The sequence below is a fragment of the Amyelois transitella genome, chromosome 26 (assembly GCF_032362555.1).
Source record: "Amyelois transitella isolate CPQ chromosome 26, ilAmyTran1.1, whole genome shotgun sequence".
Classification (NCBI taxonomy): Eukaryota; Metazoa; Arthropoda; class Insecta; order Lepidoptera; family Pyralidae; genus Amyelois; species Amyelois transitella.
Genome location: NC_083529.1, coordinates 6654476 through 6678107, shown reverse-complemented (window position 1 = coordinate 6678107; position 23632 = coordinate 6654476). Strand labels below are relative to the sequence as shown.

The 23632-nt window shown below is 36.7% G+C and overlaps 1 protein-coding gene across 1 annotated transcript in view; it reads left to right on the top strand.

Annotated features, from left to right (window-relative positions):
* The window catches only part of LOC106131994 (cleavage and polyadenylation specificity factor subunit 1), a 43717-nt gene extending 20742 nt beyond the window's left edge, over positions 1 to 22975 (top strand). The window contains exons 14-29 of the mRNA XM_060951796.1: positions 1752 to 1868; positions 2323 to 2466; positions 2811 to 3002; positions 3590 to 3775; positions 4473 to 4605; positions 5720 to 5898; positions 7930 to 8144; positions 9031 to 9177; positions 9754 to 9826; positions 10186 to 10338; positions 10923 to 11117; positions 11942 to 12056; positions 12254 to 12370; positions 18611 to 18740; positions 19737 to 19845; positions 22848 to 22975. Of these exons, the coding sequence (XP_060807779.1) occupies positions 1752 to 1868; positions 2323 to 2466; positions 2811 to 3002; positions 3590 to 3775; positions 4473 to 4605; positions 5720 to 5898; positions 7930 to 8144; positions 9031 to 9177; positions 9754 to 9826; positions 10186 to 10338; positions 10923 to 11117; positions 11942 to 12056; positions 12254 to 12370; positions 18611 to 18740; positions 19737 to 19845; positions 22848 to 22928 (2286 nt within the window). The 3' untranslated portion in view covers positions 22929 to 22975. The remainder of the gene's footprint in view (positions 1 to 1751; positions 1869 to 2322; positions 2467 to 2810; positions 3003 to 3589; positions 3776 to 4472; positions 4606 to 5719; positions 5899 to 7929; positions 8145 to 9030; positions 9178 to 9753; positions 9827 to 10185; positions 10339 to 10922; positions 11118 to 11941; positions 12057 to 12253; positions 12371 to 18610; positions 18741 to 19736; positions 19846 to 22847) is intronic.
* Positions 22976 to 23632: the final 657 nt, after the last annotated feature.

The window sequence follows — 23632 nt, the reverse complement described above, 5'->3', positions numbered from 1 at the left end:
CTCTCTTGTAGGGAGGCTGCAGCGGGGGCGGTGCTTCGGGCTCGCGCTGCGGGAGCTCCGCGCCGCCAACGGCACGCTGGTCAGGGTCACTCGGCTCTATACCGCTCTCTTGTAGGGAGGCTGCAGCGGGGGCGGTGCTTCGGGCTCGCGCTGCGGGAGCTCCGCGCCGCCAACGGCACGCTGGTATACCGCTCTCTTGTAGGGAGGCTATAGCTGGAGCGATGGCCTGCAGCGGGAGCGGTGGTTCCGGCTCTTGTGTCTGCAGCGAGAGCGGTGGTTCCAGCTTTTGTGGGCAGGGCTGCAGCCGGAGCGGTGGTCGGGGCTGTTGTAGGCAGGGCTGCAGCCGGAACGATGATCTGGGCTCGCCACCAAGGGAAGATCTTCCGCCAGTCCGCTTGGGATGTTTGGAGAATCGTGCGACAGACGATGTTGAGTCGGAGGTCGTATTTATGCTCCAATCCATGATGTCTTGCTAATCGCGATTTAGACTTTTCGGTGCTATCGGCTAAGCGCGTCATTTTCTTCGCTATGATTACCAGTTGGTGGGTGACATTAGTGATGTCGCCACAAAGACAGCTTAGACTTAAGTAGAGTTATGTAGAGTTAAGTAAAGTTTCTCAGGCCCACAAAAAAAGGAGATTTACATGTCGTGGCTAGGGACGTTAAACTTATTCGTAGGAAGTCAATTTAATGCGCTGGCATACATTGTTAATGGTGAGTATCTGAATGTCCATTAATCTTCATTATATTCTCATTGTGTCTATAGACACGTTTCTGTGTGTGGTGTTCACGTGCGCCCGCGTGCTCTTACTAAGGAAGGGAGGCTAATAATGCTATGGTGAGTGTTTTAAGGTCTGTAGGATTTCATTTTAGTGTATTATGACTTCATTCAATGCCATTTTCCTCCTTTATAATAAGTGTTTCTCAGCTCTTTAACACGTTTTCTCAGTTCATAAAATAATGTTTCTCAGCTTATTAAATAATGTTTCTCAGCTTATTAAATAATGTTTCTCAGCTCAGATTAGCGAAGAAGATCAGAGATCCTCAGCATAAAGATCATCTGCATACATATTTATTATAAAACTAGCGGCCCGCCCCGGCTTCGCACGGGTGGACATATTTTTGTGTTTTATATTTTGAAATAAATTAATTTCAATACAAATTTATGCCTATGTCACTTTTGAAGGTCTATTCTATATCTGTGCCAAATTTTATCAAAATCGGACCAGTAGTTTTTGAGTTTATTCCACACAAACATACAAAAATACAAATCTTTCCTCTTTATTATTAGTGTGGATATACTATCGTTGAATTAGTATCTCGTAACACAAGTTCTGAACTTACTTTGAAGCATGGAGATTAATTGTCAGGTTGGCTGGAAGAGATCCCACTTAGGGATAAGTCCGCCTTTGTACTGTACTGTTTTCATTTGTAATGTACTCCTTTAGCGAACAATAAAGCATTTACTTACTTACATCTTATATATAAAATTCTCGTGTCACAATGTTTGTCTCCGTACTCCTCCGAAACGGCTTTACCGATTTTAACCAAATTTTGCATGCATATTCAGTAGGTCTGAGAATCGGCTAACATCTATTTTTCATACCCCAAAGTGTTAAGGGTTGTCCACACTTAACTTTTTTTTTAACTAGAAATTACTTAAAAGTGATTTATATGGCAAAACAACGTTTGCCGGGACAGCTAGTATTAATCTATATTTTTACAAAGCAATCAATTGTTTCATGTTTCAGACGGCGAGGTTGGCCCCGACTCGTCAATCAGTGCCGTCTCGTCCGCCATTGGTGCGAGCCACTCCGTACAGAGATCTCAGCGGATTGTTCACTACGGCCGATATAGAATCTGTGCAGGTATGTAGTAAATCTGTTGTAGGACCTTGTTATTATGATCTCAATCGTATATGTATCCATGTTTATTTCAGAATCTAGCAGAAAATGCTGCAGTGTAGTTTGTTCCGCCGCTTCTTCTACACATGCGCTTTGGAAGCGGTAGTAGTTATAATTAGATTTAAGTGATGTGACGTCAATAAGTGATACCTTGTATCCAATTTTGAAAATAAATCTATTCTATTCTATTCTCAAATCATTTAACATCGGATCGGAAATGCATAGAGTAATAAACATTTGACAATTTTGGAATTTTGAAATATATTTTTATTTGTGTCGTTGGTGGATGTCGTAATAGGCGACTAAGGGATAGTCTTTTCAATATATTTTTTAAGACTTTTATTTTATTTTTGTGAAAAAAAAAATAGTTCGTAAAATAATTTACGAGCATAATGTTTGATCATTTCATTGCGAACAGGTGAAAGGCGAGTTCGTCGGCAAGACTAAGGGCAAGAAAAACGTAAAGGCCGAGGGCTTCCAGGAGGGAGCGGTGTACGAGCTGAACGATGATGATGAGCTGTTGTACGGCGGTGATCAGATGACTCCCGCCTCTATGGCCAGTGTGAGTAGATAAATATAAATAAATAAATATAAACGGGACAAATTACACAGGTTGACTTAGCCTCGAAGTAAGTTCGAGACTTGTGTTACGAGATACTAACTCAACGATACTATATTTTATAATAAATACTTATAGAGATAAACATCCAAGACCCAAGCCAATTAGGAAAAGTTCTTTTCTCATCATGCCCTGGCCGGGATTCGAACCCGGGACCTCTGGTGTCACAGACAAGCGTATTACATCAATGTCAATACCTATTTGACCTGACCCTTTACCAGGACGTCCTTAATTCGATCAAGATACGTTCGAACGAATGAATGAATGATAACGAATCGATATTACAGATAATGTTAGCCGAACAATCGAAGAATCCCGGCGTTCCGCGGCGCGTGTCACGCTGGTGGAAGAAATACCTGGCGGATGTGAAGCCCACGTACTGGCTGCTGGTGGTGAGGAGCAACGGCAACCTGGAGCTGTACTCGCTGCCGGAGATGAAGCTCAGCTTCCTCGTGAGGGACGTGTGCGCTGGACACCGGGTGGGTCGCCGTCTCGTGTGCATTAGAACTTAGTTTTTTTTTTAGTTATATTTTATTTGACAACCGAAAGATGTGACAATTTTTTTGCCTAGCGTTCGGCACCACCTATTATACTACTCTGCAAACATTTTTTGATAACCACTACATAATAAAACACAATGACACTAGATGGAATATTCCTTAGTTAAATTACTTTGTTTGTTTTCTACTGTTTTTTAGGTGAGTTGTTGTTTTTGTGCCGTGTGGTTCCCGGCTCCAATACAAAAAAGAATAGAACCACTCCATCTCTTTCCCATGGATGTCGTAAAATGCGACTAAGGGATAGGCTTACAAACTTGAGATTCTTTTTTTAGGCGATTGGCTAGCAACCTGTCACTATTTGAATCTCAATTCTATCATTAATCCAAATAGCTGAACGTGGCCTATCAGTCTTTTCGAGACTGTCGGCTCTGTCTACCCCGCAAGGAATATAGACGTGGTTTTATGTATGTATGTGATAATTATTATTTGAATGAAATTGCTATGATGAAGTTTAAATAAATAAATAAATATATATCTTTTAACACTTAATTTTTTTTTTACTCCAGATCCTAGCCGACAGCCTGGAATCAGTTCCGATCATCACCAACTTGACAGATGATGATGATCCCGACGCGTCAGCACACGACCCCGCCACTGACAAACTGCGGGAGATATTGATGGTGGGCGTCGGCCATAGGGCCGGGCGGGTTCTGTTGATGATGCGGTTCGATGATCAGCTGATGATTTACCAGGTCAGTGCTATATAACAAACTCTTTAGTGATTTCTAGTCTCTTACAGAGTGTCTTTTACAGTGGTCTTATCAGTCAGTTTCTTGAATGCAATTCTTCACTTGTCATCAAAATTAAAAAAATTCAAAATTTTTATTCATTACTATAGGATACTATATATCGCTTTCTTTTGACAATTAAAGTCAAAATCGCATCTCGCATCAATCGCGTCAGTTTTTGTTTTCAATATTGTCAGGATGTTTTATCAGTATTTCGGTCTTTGTTGTTCATTTTCATTAATCTCTTTCAGACAGACAGAGAATCTGTTAGTCTTCTTAAATCACCCATTATAAGTTTTTTGGAATAACATTTAATGAACAGACACTAGATTTTGAACTGTACTTTTAAATGTATTCTCTCATCCACATTTCTAATTATATGTGCTGAAGCTGAATCTGAATCCGGTATCTGAATCTGAATTAGGAATCTGAATCTGGATCTGAATTCGGAATCTGAATCTGATTTCGGAGTTTGAATCTGAATTCGGAATAGGAGTCTGAATTCGGAATCTGAATCCGAATGTGAATTCGGAATCTGTATCTGAATTCAGAATCTGTATCTGTATTCGGAATCTCTATCTGAATTGGGAATCTGAATCTGAATTCGGAATCTAAATCTGAATTCGGAATCTAAATCTGAATGCGCCGACCCCCCCGACAGGCATACAAGTACCCGCGCGGCAACTTAAAGCTGCGTTTCTCGCGCGTGGCCGCGCCGCCGCCGTTCGGGTTCGCGGGCGCGCCGCGCGCCGCCGGCGACCTCGCCGACAGCGTGCGACAGCTGCGCTACTTCGGTGAGAGGCTCTGTCTATCCCTGTACCCGCCATCAGTACAATACTATAACGCTTTATTGCACAACGAATGAATAACAGCGAATTCACAATCATGTGCATGCTGCAGTGTAGTTTGTTCCGCCGCTTCTTCTATACGTGCGCTTTGGAAGCGGTAGTGGTTGTAATTAGATTTGAGTGATTTGTATCCAATTTTGATAATAAATCTATTGTATTCATGCATTAAAAACGCATACTCAATGCTTTTTGTTTGCGCTGCCTTTTTAATTATGGATTTCCTTTATATTTTGGTTGGCTGGAAGAAACCCGAATTGGGATAAATCCGCCATTGTATATATTCTACTCAAAATTCAAAAAATTCAAAACTCAAAATTTTTATTCATTTCTATAGGATACTATATATCGCTTAATAATTGTCAAAACGTATGGTTTAACAACATTGGTTGACGTCAAATAAAATACTTAAAAACTAAGTTTACTGCCGCTCCCAAGGCGTCAGTGCAGAAGAAGCGGCAACAAACTGCACTGCAGCATTTTCTTCAACATCGTCAACTTCACAATATCTCGTGGGGGAACATTTGAATCGCAGACAAGAAATGAACTTTATTTCATATTCGAATACACGCACAGTATAATATACATACATACACATGTATAATCACGTTTATATCGCTCGCAGAATAGACAGAGCCAACAAAGTCATCTAAATACTGAAAGGCCGCATTCAGTTTTTGGCTTGATGTAAGAATTGTGATTCAATTAGTGACAAGTTGCTAGCCCATCGCCTAAAAAAAGTATCCCAAGTTCATAATCCTATCCCTTAGTTGCCTTTTACGACATTGCTGTGCCATTTATTGCATGCCTTATGGTTTCCGGAACCAACAAAAAAAAAAAGAATAGGAGCACAACATCTTCCCATGGATGTCATAAAAGCGACTAAGGGATAACCTTATAAACGGTAATCTTTTACGGCGATTAGCTAGCAACCTATCACTATTTGAATCTCAATTGAACCAAACAGCTGAACGTGGCCTATCAGGCATTTTCAAGGCCGTTGGCTCTGTCTACCCCTTCAATGGATACAGACGTGACTAATATGTATCCAATACATTCTCAGGTAACGTCGGCGGCTACAACGGTGTGTTCATATGTGGTCAAACACCATATATGTTGCTATTGGCCGGCAGGGGAGAGTTGAGACTGCATCCATTCGCCCCGGAACAAGCGCCGGTCGCTAGCTTCGCATCGTTCAATAACACGAATTGTCCGCAAGGATTCCTCTATTTTAATGCTAAGGTATGCTTATTAATTGTGCCGTGTGGTTACCGGCATCATTAGATAGGAAGACCACTTCTTTTCTTTCTCTTGGATGTCGTTAATGGCGATTGATGGTTAGGCTTGTAAACTTGGGATTCTTCTTTTAGGCGACGGGCTAGCAACCTGTCGCTATTTAAATCTCAATTCTATGGTTAAGCCAAACAGCTGAACGTGGCCTATCATTTTTTAAGAATGTTGGCTCTGTCTACCCCGTAAGGGATATAGACGTGACTATATGAATGAAAACTAAAGTTCAATAATTATTTCTGTGGCGACATTTGACGCCACTAGTTACAGCAACCAATCACGCGACGCTATCAGACAAAATCAGCGGAAAGTCTAAATCGCGCAAGCAAGGATTTCGCGAATCGGAGCTTATATACAACCTCCGACACAACTTCGTGTGTCGCGCGGCTCCCCAGGCATCACACCAGCCTGCAGGAAGATATTTCCTTCGTGTTATTATCGCTCCCTCTTCATTTTTTTTTTATATTTTAATGAGAAGAGTTGACATTTGCACCCCTTAGCCCCGGAAGAAGGGCCCGTAGTTAGCTTCGTGTCATTCAATAATACCAATTATTCGCAAGTATTCTTGTATTTCAATTCATATTTCACGTACATATTTCTTGCGGGACAGACGGAGCCAACAGTTTTGGAAATACGGAAATGCTACGTGCTAAAATGATGGAATTGAGATTAAAATATTGACAGATGGCTAGCCCATTGCCTACAAGATCCAACAAGTTTATAAGCCTATCCCTTAGTCGCCTTTAAGATACGCGGTGGTCCTATTCTAAAGTGCCGGCAATCACACGGAGCATTATATTATATTAAGTAGAGTGAACGCGGGAAACATGGTGAATAGAGCTTTGAATGCCTTTATGAGCAGTCAGAAATTGTCCAAAAAGGCTCGCTTGGCGGTGCGGGCGTGTTGGTTCCTACACTAATGTGTGTGAAAGGACTGTTGGAGTTCAAGGCCAAAACTAATGTACCTTGATAAAATAGGCTATTTGACTGTTTTTTAGAAATGGTTTAAAATTATTCTTTATGACATAATAAACATACTTCATTTATATTTCCGAGAAATACGCAGTATTTATAATAAAAAATGAATTATAAAGGTTGAAATTTAAATAGCGCTCCAAAAACGCTCTCATAGTAATGGCGGACGCTATATAACCTGTGTGACGTCACACGCAAGTAAACTGATTATCATTAGGTGCAGTTTCAGTAATTACAGTGATTTTGATTATATTTCTCTCAATTTATCAAACAAAATGGTTTATAAATGGTGTGTAGTACCACAATGTAAAAATACTTCAATATACACACACTAAAACATAACCTATAAAATAAAATGCTGCGAAATTTTTGTGTGAAAAGGCTAAAGATTTCTAAATAAATAATTTCTTTAAAATACTTACACAGCTGTTATTACATTCTTTAGTTCTGCACCATAATAATCCGCGTTGTTTTTGAAGAAAAGTGCAACCATAAATGCATCAATCTCAGGTAGGTTTGTGTTGTCGGCACGCACAAAATTTTTGTCCAGTTTAAATACAAACACCAGGAATTTATTTCACTGAAGTAATAATTTGAAGCTTAAATAGTTCACAGTCACGAAATAGCTCAATATACGGGATAAAACATTAATAACACACAAACTACACAGGAGCAGATGACGTTTACTTGCGTGTGACGTCACCGTATTTAAAAATTATTGTATTTTTTAAACGATAAATCGCCAAAAATATGCTTATTTTAGTACACATGAAAGTAAAACACGTTCTGTTATATTATTATCTAATAGGATTACCACAATTCGTAGCATTTTTTCAATAGTGTCAAATAGCCTATTGGAGACGTTCTAGCAAAAGAGTACCCGAAACCGACGAGCTTGCATGGATGTGGACGAAGCGAAAGAAGTGTGCAGGGATCGTGGCAAGTGGGAGAGAGGCGTGATGTATCTGTGTATGTATGTGTGTATGTATGTGTGTCTCCCGCCAACAGTGGGAGCTGCGCATCGCCAGCCTGCCGGCGCACCTGTCGTACGACGCGCCGTGGCCGGTGCGCAAGGTGCCGCTGCGCATGACGCCGCACTTCGTCACCTTCCACCTCGAGTCCAAGACCTACTGCCTGGTGGCGTCCGCCGGCGCGCCCTCGCAGACCTACTACCGGTTCAACGGCGAGGACAAGGAGCGCGCCACCGAGAACAAGGGGGACAGGTGACTCCATACATACATACAGTACCTGGTTGACCGAGCTTTGTTTTTGGTAGAACGTGTTTTAATATTAGTCAAGTTTTGCAAACATCTTACTTTAGAATGTTTATATATCTTGGAAACCTAGGACCTTGATAAATCGATTCCTTGAGCCGAAAAGCCCCTAATCTGTAACTTTCATGAGAATCATTGGAGCCGTTTCCGAGATCCTGATAATATATACAAGAATTGCTCGTTTAAATATATTAGATATCAGACGCCTTTTACGACATCCATGGGAAATATATGGAGTGCTCCCATTCTAAAGTGCAATAAATATACATACATAAAAGCACGTCTATATCCTTGGCGGGGTAGAAAAAGTCCCCAGTCTTGAAAAGATTGAAAGGCCACGCTCAGCTGTTTGGCTTCGTGATAGAATTGAGATTCAAAAAGTATAAAGTTGACTGTCACACCCAATGGTTGACTGGTAGATAATGCTTCTAGCATTAAGTCAGCCAATTGTGCTATACATTTGTATTTTGTACAATAAAGTTTAAATATATAAATTTATGTAATTTAGGGGTTTTTAAGGCATGAGTGAATAGGCACTATTTGAGTTTCCGTGTACCACCTTAGGCCTCATCTTGCTTACCACCGGGCAGATTGGAGTCAAACGCACTTAAATCATATAATACATACATACATACATAAAATCACGCCTCATTCCCGGAGGGGTAGGCAGAGACTACCTCTTTCCACTTGCCACGATCCCTGCATACTTCCTTTGCTTCATCCACATTCATAACTCTATATATCTATCACATAATATAAAAAAAAAATCATTTAATTAGTCTATCGTTTCACTCGTGCTGTCTATGAGTAATATTATGTAAATGCTTAATTCCAGGTTCCCGTACCCAAACGTGGAACGTTTCTCGGTGATGCTGTTCTCACCTGTGTCGTGGGAGATCATCCCCAACACGCGCATCGAGCTGGACGAGTGGGAACATGTCACGTGTCTCAAGAACGTCTCGCTATCTTACGAGGGAACAAGGTGAGGTGCTTCTCGCTGTTTCTCAATTATTTCTCCGTTTCTCAATGATTTCTCGGATTGATCCTAAATGGTTTCTCAGAATAAAAAAAAAAAAAAGGACCACTGCATCGTGTTCCTATGGATTTCGTAAAAGGCGACTAAGGGATATGCTTATAAACTTGGAATTCTTCTATTAGGCGATGGGCTAGCCAGTTGTCAGTATTTGAATCTCAATTCTATCATTAAGCGAAACAGTTGATCGTGACCTTACAGTGTTTGTATTTTAATTATGACGGCCTCTGTGGCGCCGCGGTAGTACTCTTGTCTGTGACACCGGAGGTTCCGGGTTCGAATCCCGGTTAGGGCATGATGAGAAACGAACTTTCTCTGATTATCCTCGGCATTGGATATTTATCTATATTTAAGCATTTATGATAGTTATAATTATATTAACGTTGAGTTATTATCTCGTAATACAAAGCTCGTACTTACTTCGAGACTGACTCAATCTGTGTAATCTGGCCCGTATATATTTATATTTATGCATTTTAATTATACTTATATATATTTTATGCTTCTATTCTTATTATTTTACAGATCCGGTCTCCGCGGCTACATAGCGCTCGGAACAAATTATAATTACAGTGAAGATATCACATCGAGAGGGAGGGTGAGGACACTTGTTTTCAAATTACACTAAAATTCGCGCGGGACTTCGCTCCCGTGGGAATTTCTAGAAAATAAAAGTAGAAAATAAACTATATGAATAGAATATACTATTTGAATTTTATTTCCATCTTAAAGGCGTACAGCCGAACGTGGCCTTTCGGTCTTTTCAATACTGTTGGCTTTGTCTACCCCGCGAAGGATATAGACGTGATATTATGTATGTATGTTAAGTTTTTATAAATAAATAAAACATGTCGAGTATTATTTATTTTCTAAAAAACAAAATATACTTCGACATTAGTTCTATTTTTAAATTGTCAAGAACTTGTAAAGTTTTAAATGTATCGTTTTTGTCCCTAGATCATAATCTACGACATTATAGACGTTGTCCCCGAGCCCGGCCAGCCTCTAACCAAGAACCGCTTCAAGGAACTCTACGCCAAAGAGCAGAAGGGGCCTGTGACTGCTCTCACGCAAGTGCTAGGATATTTGGTGTCAGCGGTGGGACAAAAGGTAGGAATATACATTTATTTATTTATCTTTATGAGGGAAAAAATCAGTTACATGGTTGCCTGTTAATATTATCTTATACTATGTATGATGCATAAACCAATAAAGTTTCCTCTGTTTACTAATCAGTAAAGTAAGAAAATAACAAAGTATCGAAAAGACAAAGAATTAATTTAGACACACACATCAAAAATAGCTAACAAAAAAAAATTGGAACATAATTGTGATGTTTTGTGATTTTTAGTACACAATAAGTACAGCCGTGTGGTTTCCGGAACTTTAGAATAGGACCACTCCATATCTTTTCCACGGATTTCGTAAATGACGACTAAGAGATAGGCTTATATACTTGGGATTCCTCTTTTAGACGATGGGCTGGCAACCTGTCACTATTTGAATAATAGTTATATCATTAAGCCGAACAGTTGAACGGGGCCTTTAGTATTTTTATGACTGTTGGCTCTGTCTACCCCGCAAGGACGTAGGCAAAACGCAGGGAAGACGTGATTAAATGTATGTATTTTTTTTTCACGATAAAACACGACGACCACTGCCGCATTTTAAATTCGTTATTTCTCAATTCACAGATCTACATCTGGCAACTTAAAGACAACGATCTAGTCGGCGTGGCGTTTATAGACACACAGATCTACGTGCATCGGATGTTGGCTGTGAAAAATCTGGTTTTAGTTGCGGATGTATATAAGTCGGTGTCGCTTTTGAGATACCAAGCGACGCATAGGACGTTGTCACTTGTTTCAAAAGACTTCCGCACGGCTATGGTAAGTTTATTTTTTAATTATAAAAAAGTTTTATTTTTATGGTAGAAAATTTAACTACCAATGGGAGTAAATTTTAAAATATAGCTTCCCAATATTAGGGTAATAGTAAAATTCTTATTATTATCCATCAAAATTTATAATTTTAGAATAACAATTTTTGTAGAAGCGACACATAGAACGCTGTCATATGGTAAGTTTGAATTGTTGCTTTTGAATTTAGTAACTATTTTGGTAGAAAATTTTGAAATATATCTACCAAATGGTAGCTGATAGTTATTGGACTTTTAGAATTTGTGGTTTATTATAAAAGGGTGGTATATGGTATTTAAATCGAATGTAAACTGGAAACTTTAATATTTGTAGAAAAAGTAAGAATATTGAAGAAACTTTCAAATGCTGTATAAAGGTGCGTTTGTTAGACAATTAACGGAATTTTTTTTGTGGAATTTTACTCCTTATATCCCTTGCGGGAAGATTGCCAAGTTTATAAGCCTATCCCTTACTCGCCTTTTACGTCACTATGGCAAAAATATGGAGTGGTTCTATTCTTTTTTTTTGTATTGATGCTGGGAACCACACGGCACAAAATTTAACGATTCGCGAGATTTGTTTGCATTATAAAAACATTCGTCAGTGAAACGGTATTCTCTACTATATTTATGTATTTAGATCATACATACATATAGTCACCTCTATATCCCTAACGGGGTAGACAGAGCCAATAGTCACGAAAAGACTGAATGGCCACGTTCAGCTGCTCGGCTCAATGATGATTAATGATGTATTCAGATCGATTGCTGCTAATGTACTTGTGACGCTTTCAGGTCTACGACATGGAGTTCATGGTGGACAACACCAGCCTGGGCTTCCTGGTCAGCGAGGCTGAAGGCAACTTCGTGCAGTTCATGTACCAGCCTCAGGCTAGAGAAAGCTATGGAGGTGAGAATAGAAGAGAACAGAATAGAATAGATTTATTTTCAAAATTGGATACAAGGTATCACGTATTGATGTCAACATAATAGAATAGAGTTGTGATGTGAAATAATACATAGTGACGTTTCGGCTACTTTCGACCTGACCCTTTACCACAACGTCCTATATTTTATTAAGTATAATTCTTGTTTTTATGTGACCAGGTCAGCGTCTGATAAGGAAGTGCGATTACCACCTCGGGCAGCAGGTGCATGCAATGTTCAGGATCGCGGCGCGGCCCACGGCCAACGCGCATACAAACAGACACGTGACTATGTTCAGTGAGTATAATAGAATAGAAAAGATTTATTTTCAAAATTGGACACAAGGTATCACTTATTGACGTCACATCACTTAAATCTTATTATAACTACAACCGCTTCAAGTATTTCTTTGTTGGTTTTTATGTGTGAGTGGAATAGTTATTTTGGGCATCATTGAAGCCCTCATGGATGAATAATTTTCTCCGTTTTTTTTTCACATTTTCCATTTTTTTTTCTTCTCTCCTGAAAGTTGCAGCGTGATGTTATATTGTCTAAAGCCTTCCTCGATAATTGGTTTATTCAACACAAAACGAATTTTTCAATTCGAACCAGTAGTTCCTAAGATTAGCGCGTTGAAACAAACAAACAATTTTTTTGCGTTGAATAGACCATTTATCGAGGTAGGCTTTAGGCTATATAACATCACGCTGCAACAATAAGGAGCAAATAAATAATGGAAAATGTGAAAAATACAGGGAAAATTATTCACCCTTGAGGGCTTCAATAATGCCCAAAATAACTATTCCACGCGGACGAAGTCGCGGGCACAGCTAGTAATGTATAAAAATTTGAATTCTTTTTGCGTTAATTCCGGCTTCGTCACCTGTCTGGAAGCCTATAAGTATGTATGTATGTTTGTATGTTTGTATGTATGTATGTTTGTATGTTTGTATGTATGTATGTATGTTTGTATGTTTGTATGTTTGTATGTATGTATGTTTGTATGTTTGTATGTTTGTATGTTTGTATGTTTGTATGTTTGTATGTTTGTATGTTTGTATGTTTGTATGTAAGTAAGTAAGTAAGTAAGTAAGTTTATTTGCGTTAAAAGTGGTATTACAGGTCAAAGTACATTTATGTTTCTCACTCTTAACCTAAAATAGGCATGCAAATTTCTGATTATAATATTATACAAAAAAATATATAGATTTAGCTAAGTATTTTACTTGGTCACATTATCGCTTGTCGATGTGTTCTTAAATTTCCTTGTCACATAAAAAGTCTTTTACAGAATAATAACACTTTTGAATCAGAATGTTTCTTAGTCTACTTTTAAATATTGGTAAGGGTAAATCCTTCAAGTTATCCGGCAGTTTATTGAAAATTAGAATAGCCATCGGATAACAACTTTCATGGTATAAAACCGTTGACATAACTGGTAGTACTAATTTGTTTGGGTATCTACCACGGTATCTATTTGTTATATCAGAATTTCGCCGAAATAAATACATATTTCCCTTAACAAAGCAACCTATCTCATAAATATATAACGATGGCAATGTCAATAAATTCAATTTTTTGAAATACTGTACGCAGCTTGTCATTTGAGATATATTACATAAAGATCGAATACAGTTTTTTTGTGCTATGAATACTCTATCCAAGTCAACTGCATTTCCCCACACTATTATTCCATATCTAAGACTTGCAGCTACATAGCCGTGGTATGCCAGTAATGCTGTTTTTTGGTTAGTTATATTAACAAGTCGCCATAACGCATAAGAGAAACTATTAATTTTACTCCGTAAGTATTTTATGTAAGGTTTCCAGGTACAGTTTTTGTCTAATGTTATTCCCAAAAATTTAATTTCATTACACTCTTTAATTAATTGGTCATTATGCTTAACGGTAATGTCAGTTTTTTTATTATTTCTCTGGTTATGGAATTGAATAAATTTAGTTTTTTCGGAATTCATTTTTAAATTATTGTTATTTAAATACTCATTAATGTCATGTAAAGTTTTGTTAATGTCATTATTATACTCAATTTTTGAATTATTAATATTAGGAATTACTACAGCTAGATCGTCTGCAAATAGAGAGCAAAAATGTTCTGTTGCTCTAGGAAGATCATTTACATATATTATAAATAGAAGGGGCCCTAAAATGCTTCCTTGAGGCACACCAACATTACTAGTTAGTCCTTTTGATTTATATGATAATTCATTATTGTTATTGTCAAGGTTTGTTATAACTACATATTGAGTTCTGTTATTTAAATATGATTGAAGCCAATTGTATACATTACCTCTTAGGCCATACCTCTCACATTTAGCTAATAACAATTTATGCGAAACGAAATTAAACGCTTTACTCATGTCAATGAACATTGCCATTACTTGAGAAGACTTGTCTACATGACTCAAGATTTCCTTTATCAGCTTAAATGTTGCTAGACCTGTAGACTTTCCCCTTTGGAACCCGTGTTGATTTATGTCCAGTACGTTATGTCTATTAATGAATTTAGTTATTCTAGTTTGCATAGCCTTTTCAAAAATCTTTGAAAGTACTGAAATTAATGCCACCGGTCTAAAGTTTTCAACATTTTCTGTACTACCGACTTTATGAAGTGGTTTTATTATTGTAACCTTTAATTTATCTGGGAATATTCTTTGTTCAAAAGATAAATTTATCAGGTGGCTTAGTACAGGCGCTAGTATTTCCTTTGATGATTTAATAATGCTCGTAGCTAAGTCATCATATCCTACCGCATTTGTGTTTTTTAGATTAGCAATAATTTTAGAAACTTCATTGCTATCTGTGGGTTGTAAGAATAAAGTTTCACTTACATTCCACATATTGGTTGTGTCAGAGGGTTTATTATTCTTAGAGTCAAAATCATTAAAATAGTCATTAAAAACAGTAGCAATGTCAATCGGATTGGTAATTTTATTATTCTTGTGTATTATATGTTTTATGTATTTATTTTTATTACATTGATTACCTTTTATCAATTTCCAGGAAGCTTTACAAATGTTCGATGAGTTATTTAAATACTTTTCATTGCATTTTTTTTGTGAGTAATGCATACATTTCTTTAATAGAGCTGAGTATTTTAAGTATTTATTTTTATTAATTTTATTTTTTTCTCTGTAGTATGTGAAACGTAACTTACGCTTTGTTTTACATGCTACGCGTATGCCTTTTGATATCCATAATATATTTGGCTTATTTGATATTTTCACTTTTTTTATCGGGAAACATAGATTATAGAACAAAACGAGAAGTTCATGGAAATAATTAAATGCTTTGTTAAAATCAGTTTCTTTATAGACTTCTGTCCACGTCAAACTTCGCAAGCATTCAATGAACTTCCTGACATTTTCTGGACGAAAATCCCTTTTATTAATAAAATAATGTTTCATTACATCTGGTTTTTTACTTATTGGAATCTCCAGAGTCTGTGCTGTGTCATGATCGGAGAGCCCTAAACTGTGAACTTTACCAATGGCATTAGGTACATTACTTAATATTAAGTCTAGGCAGGAGCCTTGTCTAGTAGGCTCTGAGATATAAGAAATGTAGTTGTACTTTTGTATCAATAGCATAAAGTCATTTTTTATATGCGTGTCTTTTAATAAATTTATATTTAAGTCTCCTGCTAATATAATATTTTTTTTGTATTTATTTCTTAATTTAAATAATAATTTGTCAAGTCTATCCAAGAAAATATATGGGTCTGTCAAAGGGTCTTTTGAGGATTCTGGAATTCTGTAAAGACAAATCAAAACACAATTACAGAGCGAGATTTCTATACCACAACATTCAAAATATTTTTCTATGGACATTTCCTTTAAATAATTTATTTTTTTATATTCCATATCATTTTTACAGAGTATACATACTCCGCCCCGTCTTTTCGATTTTCTGGAGTAAGCGTCTGCTAAAACATATTCGGGCAGTCGTAAATGTTTTTCATCTCCTGATAGAATAAATGTTTCAGACAAGCAAATGACGTCTATATTTCTAAACGAATCCGAAAGTTCCTGTAAGGTTACTGTAAAAATGTCAGATTTTTCCAATATACCAGCAATGTTTTGATGCAGTATTACCAATCTATTCGCCTCGAAAAAATTGTGCATTCTCAATTTCTCTAGGAGAAATATTATAGTTTTCCTCCAATGGCCTATTTTTTTGCCTTATTTGGCTAAAGTAATCAAGAATAGTTTTATTCACAGTTTTTTTATTAATTGAGCCTTTCTTCACACTAGGAAAATAATCTGTTATTTTACTGCAAGAATATTTTGACCTGACTGAAACAGTGTTATTATTCTGTTGCATACAATTATTTTTTAACAATTTAGATATATTTTTTATAAATTTATTATTATATTCCTCATAGTCAATTTCTACATTTAATCTTAAAATCAAATCATTAATGTCATAATTATGAATATGGCCAGTTTTTAAAAATTTGCAATTAGAATAATTTTGTGATATCATTTGTAACTTGAAATTTAATTTTTTTGTATTTATATAATCATTACAGGGTACGTCTAATAATATTATTTTATTATTCTTAAAATTAGTCAATACATTACACAGTTGTGAAATCACGTGGTACGGATTTTTATCATGCGAGCCTACCGAAAGAACTATAATGTCATCGTTTGATAATTCAGGTAAGCTAAAACAACTACTCAAAATTTGTGCTGAGGTACCATTTGGTTTCACAAAAGCATTAGCGTCATAAATGTCGTTCCATTTGCCAGATCTCACTTTTGTCATTCTTTCTGCAAGGCCGCAGACTCTTTTTCCTCCAAATATATAAATTTTTCGTTTTTTCGAACCTTCCACATGACCTGAAGTAGTTTCCTTATGTTCACTGCAATCCAAACTGTTTTTCTCTGGCGTTCTTGCAATTCTACTAGTAACGCCATCTGTTGCATTTTCTTCAACAACTTGCGCATCAGATTCCATTAGAATTTGGGATTCAAGATTTGGTTTTATCGAATTGTTCTTGTCTTTTTGTTTAATTTTCGATGGATCTAGGGATTTTCTTATTTTACTAGTTTTAGGTGTTGACTTACATATACTCTCCAGGTGTTTAATTTTTATTTCGCTGTGTGATAAATTCTTTTTGAGCTTGCTATTTTCCAATAGTAGTTTTTCAATTTCTGCATCGGCCGTTTTTATTTTGTTCTCCAATTCTGCAATTTTATTTTTCATTTCTTCTGTTTCTTCCCTCTTGTGTATAGATAGCTCTGGGCAGCTCCTATTCAGGGTGTCGTTTCGTATAGCCCAGCCATCTAAGCATTCTTCTTCAGAGAGTGATCCAAACGAATTCTGTGTGGGTATATTATATTTTCTTTTAGTAACATTCTCCGTTGATAATTCTTGAATTTTGTTTTGTTCGTTTCCAGACAATGTCACGTTTTGAATTTGAATTGGTGATTTATGTGGGAGTTTAGACGACGATGCCATAGCTATGTCCGAAGATTTCATTTTTCGTATTGGAGTGCTCGTGTTATTTTTCAATTGAGGGTTATTACACGCGCATTTGTTACATAGCCACTTGGCTTTTTTTTCTTTATCCATTAAATTATACAATTTTTCTGTATTCGTGCACGCCAGATCGAACGTATGTTTACATTTTGAACATGTCAGGAAATGTTTATCTTTTATTATCTTGCGACATTTGTCACATATTTTTTTTTGCGTAGTTGACATGTTCCCTTTTGTTTTTTAAGCTTTAATTGTTCAAAAATTGAATAAATTTTTGAACAATTGAATTTTGAATATTTGTCGTGTTGGTGATACTGATATTTCTCACTAGATGTCTCCGCTTGTTATGGAATGTTGTTAAAGGAAGATTAGTTCCTTTTTCATACAACAGGTGTCACTAATTACAAAAAATGTTTGATATGGTCTGAGATTTGAACCAGCGCACTTCAAATCAGATTCTAAATCACACCGCCTTAGCCGCTGAGCTAACTCTGGGCGTAGGTATATGTAGGTGACGTTCGAAATTTCGTATTGTATTGCGCGTATGTAACTGAGCGAGCGTTAAATAATGAGTCACATAAGTTTAAAATGATTGGCTCATTTGTAGACAAAGAAGTCTTTGCATTAAATATGATAAAAATAGATTGTAACTTATATTTTATAATCACAGAATGTCACTGGTTTTTTGCACTGTGTAATGTTTACAATGTTTATTTATGCACTTCACTGTTCATTATTATACTTAAGTTTTTGTTTAATGTCAAATATGAAGTAAAATTTCTATGTTGTTTATTGTTTTTGTGATGCAATAACTAGTTTAAATTCAGTCTATAATACTAACACTTATGAGTCACAGTTTATACTTCAATATTTTATCACTTATCACTCAAGTTATTGACTTATTCTATTTTAAATTATTTTTTTACTACAGATAATCACTTAATCAGTGTTTCTATGGCCACTAGCGCCATCTGTCATATATGTATATATGTTTGTATGTTTGTATGTTTGTATGTATGTATGTGTTTGCAGCGACGCTGGACGGCGGCTTGGGCTACGTGGTGCCGCTGAGCGAGAAGACGTACCGGCGGCTGCTGATGCTGCAGAACGTGCTCAACAACTACTGCTGCCACGTGGCCGGCCTCAATCCCAGGGCTTACAGGTAACATTCATACACACACACTATATATATATATATATATATATATATATATATATATATATATATATATATATATATATATATATATATAATATATATATATATATATATATATATATATATATATATATATATATATATATCAAGAGAAGATCTTCCGCCAGGCTGGTGTGACGACCATATACATATATGTATACAGGACGCTATCAGTCGAAAACAGCGAAAAGTCTAAATCGCGCAAGCAAAGATTTCACGGATTGGAGCATATATATTACATTACATACATTGTGTATCGTGCGGTTCCCCGGGCATCACACCAGCCTACAGGAAGAACTTTTCATTGGTGGCGGTCGAGCCGCGAATTATCGCCCCCGCTACATATATTATGTATATTATATATGTATATACTAGGGACCCGCCCCGGCTTCGCACGGGTGCAATGCTGATACTAAATACACTACAGAAAATGATTTATGTATATTAAATCAATATACATACATATAATCACGCCTATATCCCTTGCCGGGTAGACAGAGCAAACAGTCTTGAAAAGACATCAGTCTTTTCAAGATTGTTTGACATCAGCTTTTTCAGCCACGTTCAGCTGTTGTCCCGTATATATGTATTGGAAGTATGTAAGTATGCAGCGATCGTGGCAAGTACTTGAAACTAAGAAATCTGTATTATTGCACTGGATTTAACAATATTTGTACTTATTTATTATATTAAATATAAACATGCACTCGTGAACTATTGCGTCGTAATACAATTTTGAATTATTTTCATTAGGTTCCATTATGAAACAAAACATATTTAATTTCTCTAACTGGCCAGTGACATGTAAGGAGGTTTTGTATTAAATTTTACAAACATTCTGAACATTCCGCCCGCCAAGGATATCTATTGCAAGATGTCAACAACATTCTGAACACCTATAGTAATGAATAAAAATGTTGAATTTTGAATTTTGTATGTATGTACGTCCCCCCCCCGCAGGACGTACAAGGCGGCGCGGCGCGCGGCGGGCGGCGGGCCGGCGCGCGGCGTGCTGGACGGCGACCTGGTGGCCGGCTACGGCTCCATGCCCGCCCACGAGAAGGAGGACGTGAGTCTTTCAAATCAAATCATTTATTTGTCAGAATACAATTTTGATTTTGGGTCAGGTCAAAAGTACCCGAAACCGCCGAGCTTGTATGAAGAGAGTTATGAATGTGGACGAAGCGAAAGAAGTATGCAGAGATCGTGGCAAGTGGAAAGAGGTAGTCTCTGCCTACCCCTCCGGGAAAGAGGCGTGATTTTATGTATGTATGTATGTACAATTTTTACAATCAGATGGTCACGATATAATTGAGTACATGCATTCTGCCTTACAATCAGGCGTACAAATATTTGGATGTCAGTTATCTAAATCCTAATTTACAATCAGCGCTTAATTAATTAAATTGTTTACTTTGTTGCTTTGTTACTTCATTGCTCAATCTATACTGATATTGTACAGCTGAAGAGTTTTCAATCTATACTAATCTTCTATATATATAAAACTCTTCCGTTACTGAGTGACTGACTGACAGACAACGCACAGTCGAAACTACTGGTCGTAGACAGCTGAAATTTGGAATGTAGGTTCCTTGGGATATGTAGGGGAGCACTAAGAAAGGATTTTTGGAAATTCAACCCCCAAGGGGGGGAAAAGGGGTAAAAACGTTTCTATGAAAAATCTTATTCCTTGGGTTTATAAACTTGAAACTTGGCATGAACACGTACATAGGCAAGTAAATATGTTTGACATTATAAGTTTTTTCAAACTACCCTCCAATCGTGATTTAGGGGGTGCGATTGGGTGACTGATTTATTAACGCACAGCCGAAACCGCTCGGTATAGGAGTCTGAGATTTTGAACAGAGGTTCCTTTAGTAACATAAGTGAGCACTAAGAAGGGATTTTTGAAATGTCAACCCCCAAGGGGGGGAAACGGGATAAACTGAGCCGGGGCTGCGGGAAAGTTCTAACGAGATACCGTGGCCCCGGAACGCAAAGGGCAACTGAAGGAACGAGGTGGGTTTTAGTCAGTAAAAGTCTGACACTCCCTTCCGTTCCACCCAGAGCGGGAGAGGTCATATGATGATTTCCCATCCTTAAAAAAAAAGACTTCGTATGACAACTTTCTACTAATATTATAAAGAGGAACAATCTTTTTTTTTATATGTTGTTTGTTTACACATGTAATCGATAAACTCCGAAACTACTGAATCGATTTCAAACATTCACCATTAGAAAGCTACATCATCCCTGAGTAACACAGGCTATATTTAATTCCAGTTGTAACAAGATTTCAGCCTGTGGAAGAAAAAGCCCTGTCGAGATCATTAAAAAACGCTATATATAACCGAATTACACGTGGGCGAAGCCGCGGGCGGAAAGCTAGTATTGTATATATGATATTGTATGTGCCGTGTGGTTCCCGGCACCAATACAAAAAGAATAGGAACACTCCATCTCTTTCCCATGGATTTCGTAAAAGGCGACTAAGGGATAGGCTTACAAATTTGGGATTCTTTTTTTAGGCGATGGGCTAGCAACCTGTCACTAGTTGGATCTCAATTGTATCACTAAGTCAAATAGCTGAACGTGGCCAATCAGTCTTTTCAAGACTGTTTGCTCTGTCTACCCCACAAGGGATATAGACGTGACCATATGTATGTATGTATGTACTAATATTATAAAGCTAAAGAGATTTCAATCTATACTAATATAATAAAGCTGAAGAGTTTTCAATCTATACTAATATTATAAAACTGAAGAGTTTGTTTGTTTGTTTGAACGCGCTAATCTCTGAAACTACTGGGTCGAATTGAAAAATTCTTTTTGTGTTCAATAGACCATTTATCGAGGCTTTAGGCTATATAACATCACGCTGCAACTATAAGGAGCGAAGAAATAATGGAGAATGTGAAAAAAAAATGGGGAAAATTATTCATCCTTGAGGGCTTCAATGATGCCCAAAGTAACTATTCCACGCGGACGAAGTCGCGGGCACAGCTAGTTGCTTACAAAATTGACAATATCAACTTACATTGTCATTTCATTATCTGTAGATGGAATTATCTACGTTATGTTTGCGACATGAAAAGCTGCCATGTGCCGTGTGGTTCCCGGCACCAATAGAAAAAAGTATAGGACCACTCCACCTCTTTCCCATGGAAATCATGAAATTCAAATTCAAATTCAAACTTTTATTTGCATAATATGAGTACAACAAGGTCTTAAATATTATGTATAACAGATCTTCATATTTACCCTTTCGGATGTTGCAAACATTTATTATGTATTAGTAGACATACAAACTTATACATAAAGGTACCTACTTAGTATCACATTATAATTTTAAATCTAATTAGAATTGTTTTAGGAAGTACTAATTAGAAAGTCGTAAAAGGCGACTAAGGGATATGCCCATTAAACCTTGAAAATTAAAAAAAAAAATACTTATAACTAAGTTTACTGCCGCTTCCAAAGCGTCAGTGCAGATGAAGATTTTTGAATTTTGTGAGACTCTGGAATTCCTTACCGCGTGATATTCCCTATTCCCAAACTCTTTCCTCATTCAAAGGACGAGTTAAAGACTATTATTTATATTACCTCTCGAATTAAACTATGTATATATACTAATTATGTAAGCAACTACATATATGTGTATATATAGTTTATTATAGTTATTAAGGTAGTTTATTGTTCCTTGCTTATTAATATAAGTATTTGCATGTATGTTGTATGTATTTGTGCAAAAAAATCCTGTATTTGCCGTGTGGTTCCCGGCACCAGTAGAAAAAAGAATAGGACCACTCCATCTCTTTCCCATGGATGTCGTAAAAGGCGACTAAGGGGTAGGCTTATAAATTTGGGATTCTTCTTTTAGGCGATGGGCTAGCAACCTGTCACTATTTGAATCTCAATTCCATCTTAAAGCCAAACAGCTAAACGTGGCCTGTTAGTCTTTACAAGACTGTTGGCTCTGTCTACCCCGCAAGGGATATAGACGTGATTATATGTATGTATGTACTCGTATGTATGTAAATCCTGTATCAATTCATTGTATGTTTTTTTCAGATCGCCAAGAAAATCGGTACCAAAGTTGAGGAGATAACAGCCGACTTGTATGAGATAGACCGACTAACAGCACACTTCTAATGTTACGTGTATTATATAGGAATAAAAGTGTTACTGAATATTTTATAGTTGGTGTTTTATTTTATTTTCATTTATACTAGAGTGTGTTTGTGAACATCCAGATGGCCTTTCAGCTTTTTCAAGACTGTCGGCTCTGTCTACCCCGCAAGGGGTTTAAACGTGAATATATTTGTAAAATTCAAGAGCAAACTCTTCGTCGGTGGAGCATCCTCCTTATTTTGGTATGTTTTTTTTTAAATAATTCTTCTTTTACTCTGAATAACACTTCTTCAATAAAAAGAAATGATAAAAGTTAAAAAAAAAGAAATTTTAATTTTTTTTCTAAAAGATTTGTCTGTCGCTGAATTAATATAAATTGTTATAGAGAAATTGTTTACTCAAAACTCAAAAGATGGCCGAAAGCCAGTAAAAAATAATATTTATTTTCCGATGTTGATGTGATTCAATACTGTAAAAATAATTTATTATCAGGCTATTATAACACATTGTAAGTTACCTTGATAAAACTAAAATAAATCTAAATAAAACTAATTAATTCAATACTTGATCCGATATTATGAAACCAAACTATAATGTGAACATATTTTAGCTATTCCAAACGCAGATCAAACTTACAGAATCATAATAATCTTATTATGTGTTCCTTACCGTGAACAATACAAGTCACTTCCGGCTCCTATTATATTATATTACCTACTTCCGTC